The following is a 25,347-nucleotide window of genomic DNA, read 5'->3' on the forward strand; positions in this document are numbered from 1 at the left end:
TGTGGGAGGAGTACAGAGATGCTGCTTGCAACTCTGGGGAGAAAATTTGTGCAGCCCAAAGCTCAGTTGGAGTTGAAGTGGACAGAACTGTGGGTGCCATCTGTGTCCTGGGGAGCATCAGGCACAGCATCACAGCCAGGAATGGGAGGGGACTGTCCCCTCTGCTCTGAGCTGGGGTGGCCTCACCTCCAGTGCTGGGGCAGTTCTGAGATCCACAGTATAAAAAATATACAAGATGTTATAGAGCATCGGAAGGAGGGCTATGAAGTTGGTGAAAGACCTTGAAGGCAAGACATACAAGGAGCAGCTGAGGTCACTTGGCCTGTCAGCTTGAAGGAAACAGAGAAGACCTCGTGGCTGCCTGCAGCTTCTTCACAAGGGGAAGAGGGGAAGATCTTCTGTTTGTGGTGACGGTGATAGGATCTAAGGGAATGGCCTGAAGTCATGTCAGGGGACATTTAGGTTAGGTATTAGGAAAAGGTTCTTCACCCTGAGGGTGTTTGGGCACTGGAAGAGACTCCCCAGAGAAGTGGTCATGGAATCAGCCTGATAGAATTTAAGAAGTATTTGGAAAATACTCTTGGGCATGGTAATGTGCCGTAAATGGCATATAAGGCACTGAAGGAATTTATCATAGATCTTAAAGCATCCCTCTTTTGCATAGTCTAAATGTTTCTCAGTTAAAAAAACATAATTGCTGGCTTGCAGGCAAACAGGTAAAGTAGTAATTTATTAATTTCTTACTAATTAGTAACTAATTAGTTTATGTTAATTCACTCAGAGAGCACAAAAGGATGAACTGGAGAAAATCAAGCAATATTACCAGACTTCAAAAGAGGAGGAACTGAAGCTTCTGGATAAACCAGAACAGTAAGTTGTTGGGGTTTTTAAATACTTTTTCATTACATAATGTAGTCCTTTGATTATATGTTGAAAGCAGTTTTGATGCATAATTCTTGGTAATTATAAGCTTTTCTAAAACTATAAACTTTGTGTATTTCAAGACATGATAAAAAATTTGCCCTTATCACAAAACTTTTTTCAGACATAGCAGAGTTTACTACATCAACTTTGACCACCAGAACTGATAAAATATGTCACCTTGAATCAGTAAGAATTTTGTTCCCATTCTCACGTTTTTAAGAGGCTTTTCCTTCCCTTAGAGCATTTGTGGCTTAATTAGCATTACATAAAGCAAGGCCTAACTGATTTTGGTTGTTAATTGTTTGAAGAAGCTGCATGAACAGAGGATTTGGGTTGATCCTGTGGTCAAAGACACCTTGGATACTCTGGTCTGATACTTTAGGTTCAGTGTAAACCTAAAAGACTGATGCCACAGTTCTCCTGGAACTGTTGTGGCCAGTGACAACTGTTAGGATGAAAAAGTTAAATGTTGCTCCTTGTGTTGTAATACACCTTAGACTGATGTGAAAGAATCATCAAGAATTTTTGAGCAGAACAGTGAAACTGAATTTTATATTTGTGTAGACATTTGATTTCAGACATTGGCCTATCAGTGTTTTTTTGTCTTCTGCTACTTCACTGCTTTTTTCTTTTGTACTCTTATCCTTTTCAATTCTTCCTTCCCAGAGGCCTCTCTGTTGTCTCTTTTCCTTTTCCATTTTGTCTGTTCTGCTGTCTCTGGTGTAAGAAAGGGTAGGGGGAGGAAGAACTCAAACAGAGATGGTATATGATGGTTAATGTCAGAATTAATGCATTTTCATACCTTTTTTTCCCATTAAAATGTAAGTGCTGAAGAACAGATTATTTTTTTTCTTTTGCTCCTTACATGAGGCAGCTAAATATTCACTTGTAACTGCACACTAATATTAGGAGATAAGGCTATTATCTTACTCTTGATGAAGAGAGGCTGTTGTTCTTTAGTAAGTCTTAAGAAGACAAATATCTGTAAAGTTTATATACTAGCTTACTTTTGCATCCCACGTCCATGGTTTTCATTGCCTTGGCTTGGGGCATAAGGATACATTGTGTGACTAGCTGATGTTTTCCAGAGCTTGAATCTTTGGCAGTCTGTTTGCTGTATGTCCAAGTTAAATAAATATGAATGCATTTTGTCTTCTGGAGAATACGAATCTTGTAGAGCTCTAGAGTTATAGGAGGTTGTCTTTTTTGTAACTTATAGTGGAGAGAGGTTAATCTTAATTAAATGCAAAGTCGGATTTATACTATCATTGTTCCATAATTAAGAACTGTAAATGAAGCAGTTATGCCTGGTGGTTCAGAGTGAAATAGTAGTATCAAAGACAAAAGCTATTTTTTTATCAATTATTACTCAATGCTCTTTCTGCAAGTCTTAAGTATCCCATTTTTGCCCTATAGTTAAACTGCATAGGTTAAGAAAAGTAGCTTTTAAAAAGGTAGCTTAAATGGCAAACAATTTGCTTTCTGCACTTCTGTAAATTTTGTTGGACCTGCAAAATAATGTGCTTTCTGAAAACTCAGTAGATCATGTGCCCCTGACTTTGTTGTCTCTGTCAGTCTCTAAGTCAGCCTAACTGCAGAATAGGAGATTTGTTGGAGCTGTGCTTTACTTATTAGCCCCATAAAAGGTTAAAGACAGAAAAGTTCTAAATTTCTGTGTGATTATGCTGTGGGGCATAAGCCTCAGTATTGTCTTTAATGAGAATCAGAACAAAAGTGTACATGAAATAATTTATCAAATGATTGCACGTACTAACAGTTGTCATTCATATAGTGAAACCTTTGAATTGAATTCACTGAAGTCTAAAGGAAACTCTTACATGTTTGGATTACCGGACAGATAAAAAGCTTTAGTGGTATCACTGACGTTCTTCTCCACATGTGATGTTAAATTTGGCACACACTGTAAGGATGACAGCAACATAACAATACCCCCCTAAATTATTCTTCATGATAATAGCTGTTAAAATGCTAATATTAATTGGCATGATAAAGATTTATATGCAAAATTGGCCACAGCTCGAGACTTTCCTAGCAGGATACAGATGCTATAGCTACTTTCCAAGAGACTCCATTTAGTTGTAGTATAATGTCTGTGTAGGCTTCTCCACTGTGAAATAAGTAGTAATGAAGGAAATAGTAACAATATGGTACTGGTTTGAATGTAGTTTGATTCAGGAAGTAGGGAGTGATTTATAATCCCTGTCCCAGTAATGCCACTGGCTTCTCTTTGAAGACAGCTCTGCTTGGACTTCAGTTTAAATCCTGCTGTCATACTTAGAGGCTTGCAGGATTAGATACACCTTTTTCCCAAGAAATCACTTCTAAATTTTATATTCTTCAAATGCAGATAAATGTCATCTGGAAATTAGTTTACCTCCTTAGACTAATCAGCCTTCCTTGTCCATCTTCTGCAAGAATGTTCTCTTACACTAACACCATAACAATATGCCTGGCTTGAAAGTTCTCTCAAGTCCTTAACTACAAGATTCTGGTAGGCTAAAGGAGTTTTCAAGTAAAAGCATTTTTTTTTTTCACGGTTTCTGAAAGAGAGGAGTACGATCTACCTCATGGAGAGGTACAGCATATTTTCTGTGTTTATTTTAGGCCAGAATTGCAGTAATGAGAAACCCATCCAAAAGCCACGTCGCAGCCATGTCATCATTATTTTAAGTAAAAAACCTACTTTTCTCAGAGTAAAATTGAAATAAGGAGGTTTCTTTCTCTTCTAAAGTTTTGTCCATCTGAATTGGTGGTTTATTTGTGACAGTCATAGTTTTCATGCTATGACTTTTTGATTAGTTGCTACATTTGTAGTCACTAAGATTCCTTTTTGTGACAGATTTCAGTTATAAGTGTTCTGTCTGGGTATTTACTTTGAATACTCTGAATTCCAGAAGCTGAAGACATCTTCTTTTTACACTGATGCTCTTTTAACTCTTAGCACAATGACATTGTATTCAATGGTCAGCCATGTGGGAAATAGTTCTCTTTTCACAGGAAGGCAAGAATATGTGTCATTTGACTTTTTAAATTTAAACTTTTTAATTGTATGTATGTTAGAACTTTAATGAAGGAGTTTGGTTTTTCTTTCCTTTGTTTCTCTCACACAAAGTGCAAAATACCCTGTTTTTTTTTCCCTGGCAATACCATTCATTCCCAATAGGAAGCATTTTTATTAGTACCAGCTTGGCATTTCTTTTTTCCCACTTCTTAAGTCTAAGAGCCAAGCTGGGCCTCCCTGATCCTTCTCTCACAATGGGTTTTTTCATCAGGCGAGGAAGAAAAAGAAACAAAAAGAAACAAAAAAATGGTCCAATTAAAACATAGTATTTCACACCAGCCACAGGTGAATTCTGCTAGTTTTTTAAACAGTCACTATGTACTCAGCAAAGCCTAGCATCCATGAGAAACATCTAAAGCAGATTTAAACATACTGGTTTTATTTATTGTGAAAAATAAATAATTTGGAAAAATAAGGTCTATTGGCTTAAATAATTAAAATTAAGTTAAGAATAATTCAAGCTAATAAGTTGAATACTGAATTTCCTGTAATTCAGTGAGGGAGAAAAAAATCTTTACAGCGTTGCATTAAGGGGAAACTGAGGATATCTGTAGACAGGAGATTAGAAGAATGATGCTACAGTGATATTGGAGCAAAAGACAAGCTTGCTTCTGGATTTCAAGAAAGCTTTTGTATCTCTGAAGTCTTGAATTAAAAACCCAAGAGCAAATTATTGTTATTAATATTGTTATTATAATAAATTCTAGAGCTTCTTGTGTAATTAGCCAAGCTCTTTTATTTTAAATTGATGAAAAGGGAGGAATTACTCGTGCTTTGACATGCTGTTATTTTGTGAGGTCTGAGCTACAGTTGTTGAATATGCCTCCATTTATTGTTATTTACCAAGAGTTAACAGATGAAAAGCTACAATAGAGTCATGAGGAATATATATATATATATCTGTGAGAACAGATATAGAGCAGATGAAGGCTTAGTAACTTTGCTGAGCAGTGACTGGAGGCAGATATGCTATGCAAGTATTTTAGAGCTAAATACACAGCTAGGTGTGTTCCCATGGCACATGCTGCTATATGATTGAAAGTGTGGTGCAAATTAGAAAAGGAAAATTGATGCTAAGAATCACAAGAAGGCTGTTGGGAGAAATTTTATATTATGAAATAAATTTGTAGGAATATATTGAGTTCTGTATTTCTGTATTTTTAAGGGAAACAAGACTGCATAAGTTGGTATGTAGGTAGCACTATGTAGATTTTCTTTTATTCCAAAAGGATGATTTAAGTTTGAGATTCCTCTGTTTATTACTATGCAGCTATGATAGTTAATGGTTGATATGATACTGATTAATGTCTTGCCTTTTTCTTGACATTAATAAGATTTTTAATGCATTCTTACCATAAAGAATATAACAATTATAAATTCTGACAGATTTGATTCAAAAATGAAAGAATGCATGTATATTTCATGATACTGTAGGCTTTGATCCATTATGTAATCCACTGAGAAGAATTATAAAGATTCATTAATAGTCCTTTTTTCCCCACAGATTTCTGTATGAGTTGTCTCAAATCCCCAACTTTGCAGAGCGAGCTCAGTGTATTATCTTCCAGTCGGTTTTCCTTGAAGGGATAACGTCAGTGCACCGGAAGGTCGATATTGTGACTCGTGTTTCCAAGGTGAGTCCTCATGAAAGCTAAATTAAAACTTAAGTTAATTTTAATTTTGTCTTAGAGTATTTAGGCTTCTTTTTTACCATAAGTGAAGAACTTTGATCTTGCTTACTGGCTTTTTAGGAAATAAATGTAGTAGTAAATTTTTAGTTGCTTAAAAGAAGGAAGAGGGAAGCGAATTGCATGTGATGTCCCATGGAGTATGTAGAAATTTATTTGTATTTAAATGGTAGATTTTTATTACTTTGCATAATGTAATAGATAATCTCCATAAACTAGGAATTAAATATAAGGCAAGCTTAATACAGGACCTTGCAAAATGCCTTTTATTTGCATAGCACTGTTGATGCCAGTAGATTCTTGTCATGTTCATTATCTTATTACTTTCCCTTGGCATCTATTAATTTCTGGTAACCCTGATACAGCATAATTTTTACTATGGGGCAAAGTCTACCTAATATCTACACAATATGAAAGACTAAGGACAAGATTTTTAAATTATAACAAATAAATTATGAAAAGTAGAACAAGGTGAAAATTAGGAGAGAAATTAAATAGTGGCCTAAAGGTCTAACTTCCTAACCAGAGTAGTAGTTAATTTTATTTTTTTTTTCTAATTTGAAGATTAGTTCTTGACTTGCTTTGCTTTCACAGAGTACCCATGCTCTACCCCTTTGGATTTCTTTGTAATAGAAATAGTTACTTATTTCCTTCCTTTCCAAAGGGGGTATGAAAAATCAGTGTTGTATGAGATAGGGAAAGCCGTATTGCCTTCAGTTCACTTATGAGGAGTTCACACTGAAACCAATTTATCCAGTGTATAAGTCTACATAGTTAAAAATTATGCCTGTGGCCTCAGATTGTCAACTGACAGATGTCTTTATATGTAACTGAAAATAATTTGCTAGTTCTACACTGTGTTTCTAGAACTGTTTTCTGATCTGAGGCATGTAATTAGTTAGCCCTTAGCTCTCTTATGTCTGGATTAAGTATGGATCCAGGAATGTGAATTTTCAGATCCATGAGAAGCAGACTGGTGACAGCAAAAATAGCACATCCCCATTTAACTGTGCATGATGCAAACTCATGATAAACCACCTCCTTGTGTGTAAGATTTTTTAAGTCTTCTGAGAATGTTTAGAAATCTTCCATTAATCTTTTTGTCATTGACATAGTATTTGATGCCATATAATTTGCTTCATATGGATTACATTAAACATATTTATCTTACAGAGATATAGTGTAAAAATGGTTCTCTTAAAGTTTTGATTATTGCACCAGCTTCAGCTCCCCTTACTTACCAAGGTAAAAACAGACAAGAAAAAAACTTTAGCAAAAATAAAATGAAAAAAATGTTTTATATTTGCAATTAGAATTTTTATGTCAACCAAATTTACAGACCAGTATCCATTTTCCAGGCTTTGCTGAGCATGAAAAGCGTAAAGGAAATTTTGGGCTTGATTCTGGCTTTTGGAAATTATATGAACGGAGGGAATAGGACCCGAGGTCAAGCTGATGGGTTTGGTTTGGAAATACTCCCCAAACTAAAAGATGTCAAAAGCAGAGTAAGTACTTATGTTTGGTTAAAGATAATTTTTCTGAAGTGATTTTTTTTTATTGTTTCTTCATCTGATAGGAGTTAATAATTTATTTCTTACCATTCTTCCTTGAAAAAACTAGGTGCTTTGTACAGTTTTCATTCTTTTTTTCTCCTAGCTTTTCACCTCATTCTCTGGAATATGTGTGTGTTTCCTTAATATCTGATTTCTCCTGTTTGGTACTACTAGGATAATTACCTTATCTGAGAACTTCTGTGTGTCTCTTTTATTAGCCGGGACTTAATAGTAGTAGGGTAGAGAAAAGTGAGAGAGCACAGATTGCTAAAGTCTTACACAGTAAACGTCCTCATTCTTTTTTCATGCTCTTAAATGAAGATTGTTCTGTGTAAATGAAAACACTTTAAAAATCAGGTTTAAAATCAAAATATCCGTAATTGTTCATTGTAGTGTATACACTAACAAATTATGTATAAGGGATCAAAGAGATGTCACACCCAACAAGATACTTTCATTATTTTTTTTAATTATCAGTTAAATGGATGTGGAATGTGAAATTTGAGTGGCATGCGTGAGAAAATGCTCATAGATGGCAGTAAATTATTTGGTAAAAAATTGAGAAGCACTAGCTGGTTTTTGATTAGTCATGCTAGGATCAAAGTCGGGCTGAAAGGCTAGACACCTTCTGAGATGAGATTACTTTGTTTCTTATTTCAGTAGGGCAGAGCAGGAGGTGTTAGGGAATGTAGGCATTGGGAACACTGCTTGAAGTCATTCTTTGCTAGGACATACCTAGACACCACATGGATACAGGAAGCAGCAAAGAATAGGAGATAATTTTCTGCTGATGTTGGTATAGACTTGGAGTGTGAGGAGAAAACTTTCATGCTCTTCTACTTTTCTTGTGAGACATGCTTTCTTGACTACAAGAGATGTAGACTTTAAGCTTTTGTTCCCTATTATGCTTCATGTACACAGGACTGCATTTGTGAGACAGGAAGTGTCAGCAAAACAGTTTATCTATGGAGCATTTTGTTTTACTTGTTTTACTTTTATCATCATTAACAAAGTGTAGAAACACATTTGATGAATTGCTCAGTGTTTTAATGAAAGCTTTTTCCAAAGGATTTGAGTCCTTTGTCTCCTAAAGATGTTGAGGTGCTGGAGCATGTCCAAAGATAAACAAAACTGATAAAGAGTCTGGAGCACAAGTCTTACAAGGAGCAGCTGAGGAAGCTGGAATAGTTTAGCAGAGGAAAGGAGGCTCAGGTGAAACCTTATCACTCTCTGTAGCTCCCGGAAAGGAGACTGTAACCAGCTGGGGGTTGATGTCCTTTCCTAAGTAACAAACAATAGGATGAGAGGAAGCAGCCTCAAGTTCTTGCACAGGAAGTTTAGTTTGGATATTAGGAAAAATTTCTTCACTGAAAGGGTTATAAGGCGTTGGAACAGGCTGCCCAGAGAGGTGGTGGAATCAACAACCCTGGAGGTGGCACTTAAGAATATAGTTTACTGATGGATTTGGCAGTGCTGGATTTTCAGTTGGACTCAATGATCTTAAAGGTATTTTCTGACTGAAATTATTTCGTGATTCTTCACTGTGATGGTTCAGCTGTTCCATATAACCGCTTTTTCCCAGCCCTACTGCGTGGAGAAGGCACAGTACAAACAGCAGCTTAACTAGAACCAGGCCAAGTTTCCATTACTCAGGCGTTTGTTGGCTGGCTAGCTGCCTTGAAGAAAAATGTAAAACTCAGCTTTGCCTGACTTTTCTCAGTAGAACTGCTAGGCTTAGTGTCACTCTTTTATTTACCTATAAACTTCATAGAGTTTAATAATCTCTGGGACTTTCCAATGTGGCTGAATTTAGCAAGCTCGTTCCAAAATTATGCATTATGAAAAGGAGTAACTGATATAAAAAATAGCTATGAAAGACTTGTTCCTTAGCAAAAGAAGCTAAAAAACCACATTATTTACAGTTTACTGGTAGCCAGAATAAATATGTTATTAGTTTAGATTAGCCTTCAAAATGTGTGAAAACTCATAGGGTCCAGGGAGATGTGAAACCTCAGATGTAATTGTTAGTCTGTATTTGAAAAGGAGAAGAATGCAGGGTCTTGTACACTTGAGCATTAAGGTATTCTTCCTTTGTCCTATTATTCCCTTCTCTTGAGTTGCCAGCAAATACATCTTAACTGAGCTGAATTCCATGAGCTAAGGTAAAGAGCCACTGCTAAATACCTCTTATTTCACATAAAAGTAATTTATTTTCATATGAGCTTAGAAAGTTACTTTTTATAGAGATTTTTTGACCTGTCAGTAATGGCTTCTAAAACTCTTAAACATGCAGGGTGGCTTTTCCTGCATGACAGCAGTGACTTACTTAGTTAAGAATTTTGCTGGTGTATGATACTAATAAAATATAATGTGCTGCAGACTCTCATATAGACAAGGCAGCTCTGTACAGGAAGTCAGACATTGTTCACATACAAATGTTTGTTCTGATACCTGTCAATATAAAATATGAAAACACATCCAAAAAACTTCAAAGGCATTCCAGATATAATTCCCTATATCATGGTTCTTTTATATTGCTGAATGTAATGTATAACTTTTCCTTAGCTCATCTGGCCCATGCTGACCCAATGACATCTAACAAACTAAAATACTGTTTACAGTTGTGCACAGGAACATGGAAATGGTGATTCCATAAAGTGAGAATTAAAATTCATATTTATATGGTAACAGGGCATGAGGGATACTTCTTAGTTGAATGCTATCTGATTTCATACTTAGAATAAAATATGTAAAGTATCTGTGCCTTTTTTGGATCTTTCTTATAGATGATTGAGACTATAGGAATCAAGAAATTCTTTTCACATTATTGTATCTGAGGTGACTGTAATATTTAGTTGATACTATGTTTAAGAGTAGTATTATTGAATAATATTTTTATTTGAGTTAATATTATCATTCTGTAATGCCTTCTGTTATTACATAAAAAGCTTCTCCCATGTATTCTTCTCTGCATGTATTTTTTCTGGTATTTAAAACCAAAATAAACTCTGAATCTAGTAGTGGTACGATGAAGTCGCTGTTGTAAAAGATCAAATTTTTTTGATCAGTAATGCTAAGGCTAAAAAAGTATTGTGAATCCTATTTCTCACAGCAATATAAAATAATAATTCATTTAATTCTAAATAGAGTACATTTTCACACTGAATCAGTGTTAATCACACATTTTTAATTTTTTCTAGGACAATGGTATTAATCTTGTGGATTATGTTGTCATATACTACCTACGCCATTGTGATAAGGTAAAGGATTTGCTCTATCAGCCTCTCCAAAACTTGGTTTCTTTAAGAGATGGTGAAAGGGTTTGTAACAGCTTTATAGAAATCTGAATGTAATACCTCAGATGGGGAAATAAAATCCATTTCTTTTGCTTTCTTATAATAGTTGTGTACCTCAATAGGCATGAAACTTGCTCTAAGTTTCAAGGTAAGACTTGGGAAAATTTGACCTTGGTTGTTGAGAGAACCACTGCAGGCAGTTAGTGATGACTGATGCAGACTGGACAGGTGGTCTCTCCAGCCCTGCCTTAGTACATCTGGGTGGCTGAAACATTGTAAATTTTCTTCTGATGTCATGATATTGGAAGGCAGAAGCATGATTTCTCTCTCAGGACAAAAAATGCAAGGACAGGTTGGTATTTTAAGATAGGTGGGTCAGCTGATGGGGGTGAAGTTAGGGGTTGAAATGCTGCTGTAAGTTCCATTCTATTGTATATGATACTCCTCTGTACATGCAGTTACATGTATTATATACATTCATTTATTAGATATATTTTTTTGTTGTTTCGTTGGGGTTTTTTTTGTTTTGTTTTTTATTATTGGCAATAGCCAAACTTATTGAGTGGAAAATTTGAACTATTTTATTTTATATGAAAATGATGCTATTAAATTATTTTAACAATGATTTTCAACAATTTAGGTTTTTTTTTTCTCTTCTCTTTCTTTAAATTCTTACATAAGGTTGTTGCATTGATGAGTTAGTAGTCCTCAGATATATAGATCTGTATCAGTATTCTTTCTTTAAGGTTTTTGGCTTTGTTTGTTTCTCTTTCTTTTTTCTTGTGTTTTCTCTCATTGGTATTTTTGTTGGTTTGGGTTTTTTTGGGGTGAACAGGGATTTTTATACTTTCTAAAGAATTTATTAAAATATTTATTTCATTAATTTAGTTTATATTTCTGAAAACTTCCTCCTATGCTGTAATTTTACTTTAGGGAATTTTGTGAAACAAAACAGTGTATCTTCCTTGGGAGTAAATAAACACAGTGTAATTATCATCCATTGCACTTTCTCCACCAAAATGTTTATAATAAAAAAATATTCTTTCCCCATTCACTAAACAATTAGCTCTCCAACCTATGCGTTTTCCTTTATTACAGATTGAAATCCATGCAGGCATATTTCAAACTCAGCAATATATGCTTATACACAGCAAAGTCATGTTAATACCATTTATACATACTTTACTTCCTAAAATTCCACTGGAGATATTGCTTTGAACCTTATAAAAGTTTTTTGTTGGTTGGTTGCTGGGTCTTTTTTTATTTTGTTTTGTTTTGTATATGGGGGGGGTTTTCTATTGGCTTTGTTTATTTATTTTACTTCTGATTATTTTTTCTTACTGTGCTAAAAATAAGGTATATACTTAGGGGTTCCATGCAGGCTTTAACCCCTGTTATTTATTTAACCACATAAGCGTTCAGCCGTGTATTTTTATCTGTGTGAAGTGCTTCAGGAAATATATGAATAGGGTTTCCAATTTATGCTTATAAAGTGTGTGTGTTTTTAATGAATTGTGAGAGAGTGAAACCACAAACGTTTGGCATAAGATCCCTTCTTGCATTAAAATGGGCATTCCTGTTATCTTTTTCTAAGAAACTGCTAATCCCTTATCTAAACCTTTATTAACATAAAATTAACTGAAATGTTCTGTGTTTAATGTTGTTTCAAAGTTTAAATTGAGCACAGTTTGCTTTACAACATCTAAAAGGAAGTTTCAATACTCAGAATGGTCGATATTTAATCTTGAATGAGATGTTGTTTTAGGAAGAATGATTTAAAATATGTGATTTTTGTAATTTTATAACACTGTTGCATAGATGAGAATTTTTTTAAAAGCTACTTATTTCACTTTAAATGCATTCAGTTTTTATAGTGGCTTGTTTGTTTGTTTGTTTAGGAAGCAGGAACAGACAAGAGTATTTTTCCTTTACCAGAACCACAGGATTTTTTCCAGGCCTCCCAAGTTAAATTTGAAGACCTCATAAAAGACTTAAGGAAACTGAGGAGAGATCTAGAAGGTAACTGGGAACTTTCACATTTGTTCTGCTAACAACAAAGTGCCATTTAAAATGTGATCTTTATGAGGTTTTCTTATTGCTAATTAGGTTTATAGTGTTGATTCATTTAGAGGTTTTACACTGTGGCACAAATTACTCACATAAATTAGAAAGAAAAAAAATTTAACTCATGACTTAATAAAAATGAAAGTAGAGATCCTGAAAAGTAATTTTCCCTTTTACAATCGAAAGGCCCCTAAAGAAATCTTTCTGAATATTCCTTCAGTTATATGTGAATTTTTCTCTGGCTTCTCCAGAACTATGTGTTTAACTGTAGATATCTGTTAGCTCCATAACATAAATACTTTCTTCACTACTTGTATAACAACAATTTAAAAGCTACAAGAAAGAGTTGAATGCTATTAATGTAGAAATAAAACACAGCTTGCCAAGGCAGAGCAAAGGGAAATGGAAAGCTCCAGTTCAAAATATTTTCACCCTTGGACATAAAATAAACATTTAAAAATGTTTATTATAAAGAGGGGCTCAGAAACCAAACTCATCTATCAATCAAGGTACTGAGTGGAAATAAAGTAGGAAGGGTTGTGCTCTTAAGTAATTCAAGCAGTTTCTTTTTTATTTTGTGCTGCATGTAATTTTCTAAAATAAATTCAACAAATGATGACTGAATATTTTAAGCCTTTTTCTTGTTATAGGAAAGTTTCTACTTTACTAAGGGAGTTCTGTGTAGAAGATGGAGTTTAAGAAGAGAATCTGCATAAAAACATGTAAAAAGTTTTACATTTAGATTTACACGTTTGCACCAGTCTAGAAGAGTTCTTTTATCATCAGAATTGAACAAGATAATTGTTTTCGAATTTTTTCAATCAAAGGCGCTGAAAACCGTTACAAAATAGTTTATCCTTACAGCTAGGAATTGCTGGATTAGGTCACTGCCATCCTTAGGATAATTTCAAAGGTTAATAGTGGTAGGAAAGTATCAGTTGTTGTTTGTTCGACCCAGGCATAAGTGAGTGCTCTATCTCCTCTCATCGCTTGGCCCTGTAAGCCCCTTGGCCTGCCCTCTTTTGGGCTAGTTTTTGCAGAAACATGATCTGTGTTTGATCTTGTACTTTTTCAGCATGTAGTCCTGCTGTCATACATCTTAGTCGAGCAGGAGCTGCATTGAGGCTGGAGCATTCACATCATATTTGTTCTACATTGCAAAGGCACAAACAGCGAGTAGGAAAAGCTAAGCTCTTTTACTCTTAAAATAAAAACTTCAGCTTTCTTGTAATCACTGATTTCTGTCTTCTAAACCAAATTTTTATAGGTATTTATAGCAAATCTAGAAAAATTGCTATCTTGAGGTTGTTTCCATAATTCTTTGTAAAGGTGTGTGTTAAAGCCAGTCACAGCAATTAGCACACAAAGTTAATGACAGCAAAGATGTGAAACAAAAAAGGTTGTGGAAATGTTTTCAGAATGTTGGTATTTTATCACTTAGAATATGCAACAGACTCTAGCAAGCATTCCTTGTGATTGTTTCTCTTACATTCAAACAAACAATCACTTATATAAGAACTTATCTTTTTTCAAAGATTCCCTTTCAAATTTTTTCTTCAGTTAATGTTCTAGTTAATTTTTAAATCAGAATTTTAATTGAAGAGGTTATAATTTTAACACGTACAACAAAGATTTGATGAGTCTCTGTAGTTTATTGTAGCCATTAAAAAGTTGTGGCTGCTGGCAGAATACCAGTGAAAGTCTAAAGCTGAAACAGATGTGAGTAGCAGAAAGCAAGTCCAGAGAAGCGTCGGGCCCAGCTATCCAGACAGGCGCGGCCCTTCAGATGTAAATAATTTGAACAATATTAACTGGGGCAGCCTGTGTTATAGGGTACATTGGATTGGTTTCACAGTTTGTTGGCTAAGGTAGTCTTGAGCAGATTACCTTGGAAGTGGGATGAGACAAAGGCAATAAATGGGAGAGAGGTTTTCATCGTGTCATTAGGTAATGAACTAATGTTCCTGCTAGTGACTTCCCTTTTTTATGAGATTTGTAAGAAATTATTCAAAAAAAGAAGCATATCACTTCTTGCAACTGAAATGGAAATTTTGGTAGTTACTTTTCATATTATTTGTCATTTAGTATTTAAAAATATATTTGACTAGTTTATCAAGGCATTCATTTATGTTTCTAACATGGTTATTAACATAGGAAAGATGGAATTATCATGAGTGTCGAGTCTTATAAACCTCGTGGTATAAGCCTCTAGTTTGAAATACCTAGACACTGTGGAACCAAAAGTTCAAATCTAGATGGAGTACAAACCCTTTCATCCTTTTCAGATAAACAGATTGAGTTCCATACCATTTGCTATTTTTAAATCTTTCAGATTAGACTTTAAAGGTACAAGCTAACTTTACTCTGAAGGGATTAGACTGGAGTTAGACTCAGGAATTCAAAAAGGTTTATGGAGAACCTTAATCCAACAGGTTTTTAAAACATATTCCAGAACAATCTTTTTAATCTTAGGTGTTTTCAGTTAAAAAGAATGAGAAACGAAAATATGCATTTAACATAGGCTTTAAGGGGAAAAAAGTGAATATTGGATGGTAAGATGAAAATTTTGGAGTTAAATCTGGTTCCACTCTAATATCCAACTAGAAAGAAATTTCTGTAAACTCAGGTTTTCACTCCAGGTCTGTTGGTGTATTTCCAAGGCTTTCAAATATTACATAGTATCATAAGCAAATACATTTATTCATTTAACTCATGCTAGCCTTGCTAGCTTTCCAGTTAATGTAGAGTTATGGAGAGAAACGGTTTTACTTTGCTTCAGTTTGTAAGACTTTTTATTCCTTGTCTAGGGCAGTGAATGATTCCCACATTTTTCTTTTCCTGTGACCAAATATGATTTACCTTCTAATTTTAACAATGTCACTTGGTATTCTTGAAATTGGTATTCTTCTGGAATAAACACAGAATGTTTTAAATACATCATCATAAGAAGATACTCAGAAAGAAAGCCACTTTACCAAAGTTTGATAGACTAGAATAAGTTTTACCATGAATGCTTTTATTAATCTGTGTCTGAAGTTGAACAGTTTTAATTAGTTGCCCTGTAGATTGTTTCCATCTGTCATACTCATTCCTCTTCTTTGTAATACAGTACATAAAATTTTAAAATTTTGTGCTGCCCTGTTCCTCAAAAGAAAGCAATATGAGATGCCTCCTGTAATAGTCTGTGATGTTCATTATAACTTTTTTTTCTATTTTTTACCAATGAAACAGCAAAGGTATTTATTGAACTGTTAAAAATGGAAACCAAGGTAGGCCCATACTAAGGATTTTGAAAAGTCACTTCTTTTTCTCATAATTAATTAAATTTACTATGAGAGAGATTGTAACTTTCTGATTCCCTTGAAAATCCACATACCCTTTACTTTCCCCTCCTTTCATGGCCACCAGTAGAAATAGTGGTTGCAATTTTCATACTAATATTTTTTCAGTACTGTATATAAGTTTTAAATTTTATTAACTTAACTCTCTGTGTGTGTACATATGTACGTGTTTGCAAAGACATATGTGACCAAAAAAATCTAAAATAAAAAGAAGACTTTAAGGATCTGCTATACAATTGTCAGTTTGAGACAGAAGACATGGTTTCATATTGGGCACCTCTTAACCTAGTTGTTGACAGATCTGTACCTTTCATAAGTATGTAACCTCAATTTTTCCCCATTTAAATGGGAGAGCTTCACCAAAACTTAAGTTTATGACAACTCCATTTTATAAAATTGCATAATCCTTATGAAAAGATTAAAAGAGAAGTAAATCTATGCAAGAGAAGTTGAGAAATTACAATGTTGTGTTGGCCATTTTCACACTGGTTTTTATGCAGAAGCATTACAGATATCTTAAAATCTGTAAGATTTTAAGATATCTGTAATGAGAAGAGAAGTGCAGTTTGGTAGGTTGGAATGTACATCTGGAGGTCCTGTGGTGCAGAGCCTTTGAGCAAAAGTAACTTGGTATTTAGATCAGGCTGTACAGGGCCAAAGTCATCTCAGTTTTGAATCTAAGGATGGAAACGGCAGCACCTCTCTGGGCACCTGCTCCAGTGCTTTATTGCCATCTTGAGTACTTTTCTTTATCCCATGTGAGGATTTTCTCTGCTGCAACTTGTGACTATTGCTCAATTTTCTTTAGATGTGCATTCCTGAAAAAGTCTGGCTCTACCTTCTCTCTAGTTTTTCATTAAATAGTTGATATGAAAATCTAGATCTGCAGCCCGCTTTCTCTAAACAGGGCTGAACATACCTGCTTCTCCTGCCTCTTCAGGTGCTTCATTTAATTTTCATTCCTAAATGTCATGACAATATAAATAGTTTTTTTCAGGTATTGATATATATTTATATAGTATAAAATATATTCTTGTTCATAGAAACATGTCCAGTGGACTGGATGGCACTAACAAACACCATGCCAGTCATGTCACTCTCTTAACACTGTGTCTCAGCATGGCTGATTAGACCAGACTAAACTGCTGCATCTACACTGCTCTCATTCAGTGCTTCTTCAGGGAGCTGTGTATCACATTTTATTGCAAAGCATGGAAAAGAATTTAGAAATAAGAAATGGATGGAAGTTGAAAAGGGTCACTCATTTGCCATGCTTTCAGCAACTGCTACTTTAAATAGAGTCAAGGAGGAAACTCCAAAAAGAAAAATAATCAGTTCATGCAGACTAAAACTCTGATTTTCCAAATTTAAAGTACTGAAAAACATCTAGATTTATAAAGGATTAGAAGGGAATATATTTATCAATAGGAAAACATACAAAGGAAGAAAAGTTTTGTTGGTATTATTCAAAAAAGTTAATTTAAAATTCCTAAATGTCTTTTCCCATCAGAGTCCTCAAACTGAGTGAAAAAGTTTTGCAACAAAATGTCCCCCAATTAACTATAGCCTGGTTTTGTTCTAGAGATTAATTGATTTGATGGCTTATCATTTATTTAGGTGGAATTATAGATTTAGTTCATACATAATACAGCCTATGGTAAAGTCTGTTCTGTGGACTAGAGTTTTAGTGAAATTATGATACAGTAATGATCCACAGTGCAAGGATTACAGTGTTGAGGGGTTTTGTCTATTGTTTGACTTGCTTGATAGACAGTAAGTTTACTGGATCACGTCAAGAAAATTCTAAGCATTATACCAATTTTGAGCATTAACTTTGTAAATAATTTGTATAATCAAAAGTTATGTGTTGATAAAGATGATTGCTTATTTATTAGGAGGATAGTATTCCAAAAAGTATCAAACGTACTCTTCTAAAATATTTTCAACCAATTGAAGCCTTAGTCTAATTTAAGTTAAATGTTTTAAGTCAATTTAAAAGAGGGGCTTTTGTCAGAGAAATATCTGTCTAACACACATGTCAAAAAGTCTTCCCAGCAGGAGCAGAGTTGTATGATAATTTACAGGACATACATAATTTAATTCTCATTGTTGGTTATATGTTCTTTAAAATTGTGAAAGTGCAAGCAAACACAAAATTGAACTGGGTGGTGGAACATGAGGAGGCAAATAAGTGCATGTGTTCTTTCTCTGGGCAATAGCATAAAAGAAGCATGTTGTTTTGTATGTGGTTTCACTGTTTTTGCACAGTCCAATATTTACATTATCTGTTTTGAAGCAATGCAAAACTGTGTAAGGAAAAGAGCAAAGCAAATGGCTGTATACAGGAAAGGGGGTTTGGTTTTTTTGCAAGAGTTGGCACTTCTTCATTCTCAGATTTTTCTGATTACTTTTTGAATAGTCTTTTGCCTTAGCAGGATGAAATGTATTTCACTGTGTTTTGATTTAGAAAGATCCAACACAGGCATTTAAAATGCATTTTCTATACCTGCATTGGATTTGATTTTACAATAAAACTAACTTTTTGACAATGTTCCACTGGTAATGTTCATATGTGAATAAATTTAGTATAAATTTTTCTAGGTAGATAATTTCTTAAAATTTCATTAGATTCTTTAGATTTTGATAAAAAGAATAATATGGAATTATTTAAATGGTTTAAGCATTCAAATATATAATACAGAAGAAAAGCAATTATGTTTTTGAAGACTTTATTCCATGAAAGCAGATGTCTGCATGTGTGCTCAAAGGCACAGGGAGAAGGCTTTCAGTTGGTTAAACAATGGCATGCTGTTAATTTTTTTAGTATATTTTTTCCTTTGGCTGAAGAATTCTCAGAAATTTCTTGTTAAAATCATTCTGCAAATGCTTAGATTCCAAAATGAATCTGGGAAATACCACACTTATGATTTTCTGTGCACTTTTTTGTGTGCCCTTTTAAATAAATAAATAAATACATGTGTGTATGTTAGGCATTAGTTACATAACTATGAAGGATACATCTGGGAGCAGGTAGTGTACATCTGGGAATGGGAGGAATACTGTCCCTATCAATGTGTGTGATGGATAATGAGTTATGTAGTTTGGAGAGTGGTAAATACTGGTGTTGGGAGGAGCTGTGACTTCATGTTTATGGAGCTCATCAGCTTTTCCTCTTTATGGAGGTATGCAGTAAGAGACAGGACAGATTTCTGCTAGAATTGAGACAGTCACTTATCAAAGATTGAAACTGCATTACTTCAGACTGTGGGGTGCTTATTAGTAGTAGTGGGGCTAATAGGCGCTTTGTGAAATGCTAATATTGCTGGTAGTTTATGAATTTACATGATTTTAAATCTAAGCTGAAAGCTCAGCTGAACCAAACTTCACCAACTTGGTGGAAAAATTAATTAGATCCAACTTTATGATCTGTCTTGCACATAAAATCAGAGATCCAGCAATAGAGAGCAAAACAGATCACTTCTCTGGCTTTTACAGTTTCAGCTCATAAGCTGTTTCAGCCATTGGACAATTCTCTTATGTCTGATCCCTTATTCAGTGCAATAAGTGATAAAATGTTTGAAAGGTCTTTTTCTTTCTTAGCATAGTAAAAATCTTAGCTCATCTGATGAAAATATTATTCTTACTTCTTAAAAATATTGTCTCTCTCTCAATTACCCACGCAAGACTCTTCAGTTTCAAAATATTCTCTTTTTTTGTACTGTTCAGAGCGAAGAGAAATGTTTCCGTTTCTGAGCAGATTCTGCTAGCGCACACTTCTACACTCTTGACAGATCTTAATGATGTGTGGAGTTCTGTATGTTTGGATCTTGACACTTAAGAAGTTTCTACCAATCATGTGTACTGGAATCACTTAAAGGAATCTTTCAAAGGCTTGACTGGAAAATTATGAGGCTTTAGTCATTATAATAATTTATATGTACTGTTCTGTCCCTTGCAGTGTGCTTCTCTGCTGAAGGGTGCCCTGAATGTAAACTACTATTTCAGAAGGAGTACATTAAGCAGAAGCTCAGATATGTTGCTATGGTGTGAAAAATATTTAGTTTTACTAGCAGTCTTTTTCATTTTGCTAAATGTATTCCTGGGAAACAATTTTAACAGAAAGGTTTTTAAATGATTTGTATAATATGGTGGTGCCCTTTCACCAAATAAGGAGCTAAAAAAAATTTAGAATAGCTGAAACTAATATAGGCCTGAAAGTTCCTCTGTATGCCATCACTAACTCTAAACGTTCAAAAATGTTGTTGAACTTACAACAAGAAGAGCCCCCTCAAAAGACAAAGGTGGAACATCTGATCAAACTTGTGAGAATTGTCAAGATGTCTGACTCATTCAGAGCAGGTGAACTTTTTAAACTCTTTTGTATGCCACTAATTCAATTATTTCATTTTCCACATCTTAGGACATGTCACTGAAATGTTTTTTCTGTCTCATTTATATGTGACAGCTAGAGCACCTAAACAGATACATGTTTCTGTGTGTCATGAGGAAATGTCTTTCAAAGACTGACTTTTGACTTATCTTCTATCCTCTGGATTATTTTTTTAAGAAAAAGGAATTATTAATTTGTGAAGAAAGAAACTTTATATAGAAGCATTTCTTCTTCTTTATATAGAATATTTCTTCTTTTAAATTAGCTGAAAATATCTTCACAGAACAGTAGCTTTACAAGCAATTAGTAGGTTGGGATGGTGTATTTAGTTTTACATGTTATAACGCTTTTTTGCATTAAATTGTTGACTTTCATTTAAGGCAGTAGAGACTGAGCTTGAGAACAGAGTGCTACCACAGTCTGATGCCCATTTATGCTTTTCTCAGGTAGTTTTGTCTCAGAGAATTTCCCGCTCCACAGCATTTCCATCTCTGCTTTATTCACAGACATCCGTATTAGTCAGCCCTGCTCCGGCTTTGGTGGCAGTGCTTGAACATTTGTGTGTTCCTATTGTTTGTATGTACTGATGATCAATATGGGTCCAAAAGTGCAAATAAAATACTGTCTCTGAAACTTTTCTGAGTCAGTAGCAGCATAGCCTCTTGCAGTTGGAAATTAAAGTTCTTACCACACTCCCACAGAATCAAGATGAATCTGTTGCCTTTTGTACATTATTTAAAATTCTGTCTGAAAAGAAACTTACATGCAAGTTTGTACAGAAATGCAAAAGCTGTAGATAGTGCAAAAGGCATTCACTTAATTCCATGTGAACAGCTCCAGTGAGTAGGTACCTAAGTGCATGTAATAACAGGAGACTGTAACCAGATTCTGCAGTGGTGTCTAATGGGTAAACATGCCTCTGCACCAGTAACTATTTGTTTAGCTTGCAAAGTTGTTTCCAAACAAAAAAGTAATAAAGTAATACCAAAGGAAATAAGTCATGAGAAAATGACATAGCACTTGCTGAATAATATTAATTTATGAAATTTGTCAGAGGTTTATTAGGATTTAATTTGGGCGTGTAGATCCCAGTAGCATAACAGGTTTGTGTGCTGTAAAAGATCATGGATTCTCTCACACAGAAATTTGGGATTATTTAGCCCTACACTGAATTCATTTGCAGTATTATTTCAAATGCTCTTGGAAACAGAAAAGGCAAGGGCTCTAAAAAAGAATTGTCAAATAGTAATCCTTCTGTCAAAGATATGCTTGCGTTGTAGCTGAGTGGAAGAGCGAGCCTGGCAGTGTTACCTGCCATGCTCTGAACAGACAGGAGCAGGGCAACTTCAGCAGCTTTCACAAAGGCATAACTCATAGGGGATAGTGTCACTGACAGGTTTATAGGAATTCATGGTGTTGGTACTTGGTTTTGCTGTCAGACTGATTCCTGTAAATGCTACTGAGGGGTTCTGGTGAGTAAATAGTTAGTAATTTACTGTTATCAGCTTTAAACTATTTCTGGTTTTGCATTTACTTTTAAAATGGTGCTTAAAAAATTCCAAATTGTGTCTGATTGACACAGAAATGCTCTTTACATGAAAGTTTGTTTATGAGCCATGATTCGTTTGACAGATTTACAAGTGTCTGTGGAGTTTTAAGACTATTGCCCAATCGGCATTAAGTGAGAGACATTCTATTTTGTAAATATTTTCACTTATATTGGGGATTTTTAAAGAACTTTTTGAGCCAAGTACTGCATTAAATCTGAAGACAGTGGCAAACTGATAATCAGCAGTTTCCAGCTTTGTTTTAATGTTTTGCTAATGCTTTCCATTTCTGTGGCCAAGATTTGTAGTGGGTGAAGCATGATGTACATCCAACAATTTGTAAGGGCTTTCAAATACTTTTGCGCCCTTGTATTTTCCTTTTTTTTTTCTGCAATAGCTCATTTAGAAATAAACAATTTTCAAAATAGCATATTACATTCAATTCCACTAACATACAGCTCATACCCAGGAAAAGAACCAAAAATTTATTACATTAGTGGAGAATTTGCATCTGTTTGAACTCAGTAATGCTGAAACAGGTTTTTCATTTTCTCAAATGATTATTTTGGAATGGTGAGAGGAGAATTGTATGTATGGTGTGATAGCTGTCAGCTTCCTCAGAATTCCCTCAGATTCCTCAGAATTTCAGAAAAAGACTTTTTTTTCAGAAAGAAGCTTTTCATTATGTATTTAAAAGACGGAATATGATGTGTTTAAATCACCACTCCATTCTGCCTACTTTCTGGCATACAAACAAATATCCATTAACTCTGCTCTGAATCATTTGAAAGGTTTGTCATGTGCTACCGGATAAAAGACCATAGATTAAAGATGAACTTAGAGTGTAGCCCAGGCCATTTTACACAACCTGCAGTTTGAGTTGTGGAGGGTTGCTAAATTAAAATATAGTCTTGGGTGAGAATGGGTATTTTGCTATAAGAATTGACCAAATGTATTTCTGCTCTCAATTAATTGAAAATCTGTGATTGTTTTCAGTACGTCCTGGTGGTCCTAGGGTTTATAAGCACAATACTACTTGCACAGTAAAATGCATCTATTTTCAACCTTCCCTTGACTTTTTACACTACATTGCAAATTTAAATAATGGGACATTTTAATCACACAGGCTCAACTTCCATTTCGACAGTTTTACATTAAATTTTGTTCAATGGTGGTGGCAATATGGTGTGAATACAGTTCATGCAGTCAAACTGTAAGTTTTTGGTTTAACTTCAAAATAAGTTTCCATCTAAGTGTTGCTTCTTGGAAATGAAAAATTGTAGAATAAAAATCTTGTAGCGGTTTATAAATTCAGTTGCTAAATGGAAAGTAATTTCAGTTTGATTTCTGCCTCTTGTCATCTTTAATGTGGAACACTGGAATGCACTAAGTTTATTAGAAGTTCTAGGCCTGTTAAAATTCATTGGCAAATGAAATTAAGTTTTTCAGAAATTGGCATGGCATTGGTTCTTAAAATAGCAGATAGATTAAATAGTGAACAAATTACACTTATATTTAAGTTCACTTTCTTACATACTTCAACTAATTCATATCATAGTTTGGGGATGGAATACTCAAGTAATGCTGAATTTCTGCATCTGTTTAATGAAAAATGGTTGAGTATGGGATGCCTGACATTGATTGATTAAAATCAATTCAGATACAAAGGATCCTCCACTCACCACAGAAACAGACTTTAAAGCTTTAAATATACCATCTAGAATTAGTGTGTGAGGCAAGCTGTGTTATTAGCAAGCCCAAGCACACTGCAGGAGTTTTAGAACAAATTCCTTACTAAAGACAAATTCTACTCTTTAAACATATATAGAATTTTTTATTTAGTATGCTTGACTAGTATTTGTATTTCTTATTTTAGTGTAATTGCTGTATTTCTTAGTGCTTATTTATAACCTCTAAAGTAAATTCAGGTGAGTATTTAGAGGTAGGCTCCTATGGTGCTGAAATCTACTTTTGGTACATTTCTTCTGTCATAAATATGTCTCATCTTTTTGTAGCCTCTGAAAAGCAGATGAAGTTAGTTTGCAGAGAGTCTTCTGAGGAACATCTCCAGCCCTTCAAGGAGAAATTAGAGGAATTCTTTCAGAAAGGTAACCACATCTGAAAAAAAATCTTACTGCCGAATAGTGTAGTGGTTTTTAAAGTTATGTGTAATGTAAGCTGCATTAAATATCTGTTTCCTCTGAAAATTCCTGTGGATTATGTTCCTAATGGGCCTAATATATGTTCATATATGTTGATATATGTTATACAGATCTTGGACATCACTTGTCAAAGCTAATCACTCCCTTGATCTCACCCATTTCCCACTGGTTATTTTGTGCTTTGTTCTTTATTATTATTTGTAGGCAAAATGAAAAATATATTAATCACAGATGAAATTTATCAGAGGGAATATAAAGCTTCAAAGACTGAAAAAAGACAAGAGTGAAAGACACTCTTTTAGAGAAAGTCCACATGTATACGTGTCATCTTTTCTCCCTAGTGCAGGCTTATGAACTGACTTATTCATATTTAAAGATTTTTGTCTTGCTTGAGACAGAAATAAATATTTAAGAAGTGATTTACCAGGTTAGAGTCTGGAGGCAGTGGGTGAAAACCAAGGTGCAATTTGGTGCTCAGCTGAGGACAATGTAAATGCAGGTTGCTGTTGAAAACAACAGTCCTGCTCCTTCCTGTTTCTCCTGCTGTGTTCCCCATCACCTGCTTCTGCCAGCACCATTGCTTCTGCAGTTGTGGAAGATATATTCAGGAAGAGATTTCCCCCCTCTCCTTGTAGGAGTACAATCTTCTTGGGTAAACAAAAAACCCCTGTATTTTTGACAGAGATATTAGAATTTTTGAGAATTTAATTGTATTTCTCATAGAAATGGTGAACAATTTAACAATTTTCTATCTGAGAAGTCAGTTAAACTACCTTAATCTGCTCATCCAGACAGAATATTGGTGATCATTCAGATTATTGTAGTAATTTATTAATTAGCTTAATCCTTTTTACGAAGGTTGTCCTAAAGTATTTTTAATAACTTTGTTTCATGAGGCTGTCTTGTGTAAATACTTTAACAATTGAAAACAGGCTGTTTCAAAAGTAGCAGTTAAATTGTACTGGTAAATAAGCTGATATTCTCCTTTGCCGTTCTCCCAGGCCATGGTGCAGTGTACTTGGACAGTATTTAAGCAGCAAATTCCTCGCCACAGAATTTTTAAAACAAAAAATGTAATGGAAATCTTGATGTCACTGCAGGACAGTTTCATTGTCTTTCTAATGCATTTAACTGGAAGTTTTCACTTATGATTTAACAATGATATCAAGATTGAATTAGTACTAAATATAAGTGTATATATACATTTTATATATATATATATGTGTGTGTGTGTGTGTGTTTGTATTTCTACAAACCATTCTCCAGCATGTTTCTTGATCTAGCTTGCCAAAATATTGTA

The 25,347-nt window shown here is 34.4% G+C and overlaps 1 protein-coding gene across 1 annotated transcript in view; it reads left to right on the forward strand.

The window, feature by feature from the left end:
- FMN1 (formin 1) overlaps positions 1-25,347 on the forward strand; it is a 123,010-nt gene that overhangs the window by 62,148 nt on the left and 35,515 nt on the right. Inside the window, exons 8-13 of the mRNA XM_058807673.1 lie at positions 782-870; positions 5,511-5,640; positions 7,053-7,199; positions 10,448-10,507; positions 12,442-12,562; positions 23,901-23,993. Of these exons, the coding sequence (XP_058663656.1) occupies positions 782-870; positions 5,511-5,640; positions 7,053-7,199; positions 10,448-10,507; positions 12,442-12,562; positions 23,901-23,993 (640 nt within the window). The remainder of the gene's footprint in view (positions 1-781; positions 871-5,510; positions 5,641-7,052; positions 7,200-10,447; positions 10,508-12,441; positions 12,563-23,900; positions 23,994-25,347) is intronic.

This window comes from Ammospiza caudacuta, chromosome 6 (genome assembly GCF_027887145.1).
Source record: "Ammospiza caudacuta isolate bAmmCau1 chromosome 6, bAmmCau1.pri, whole genome shotgun sequence".
NCBI lineage: Eukaryota > Metazoa > Chordata > Aves > Passeriformes > Passerellidae > Ammospiza > Ammospiza caudacuta.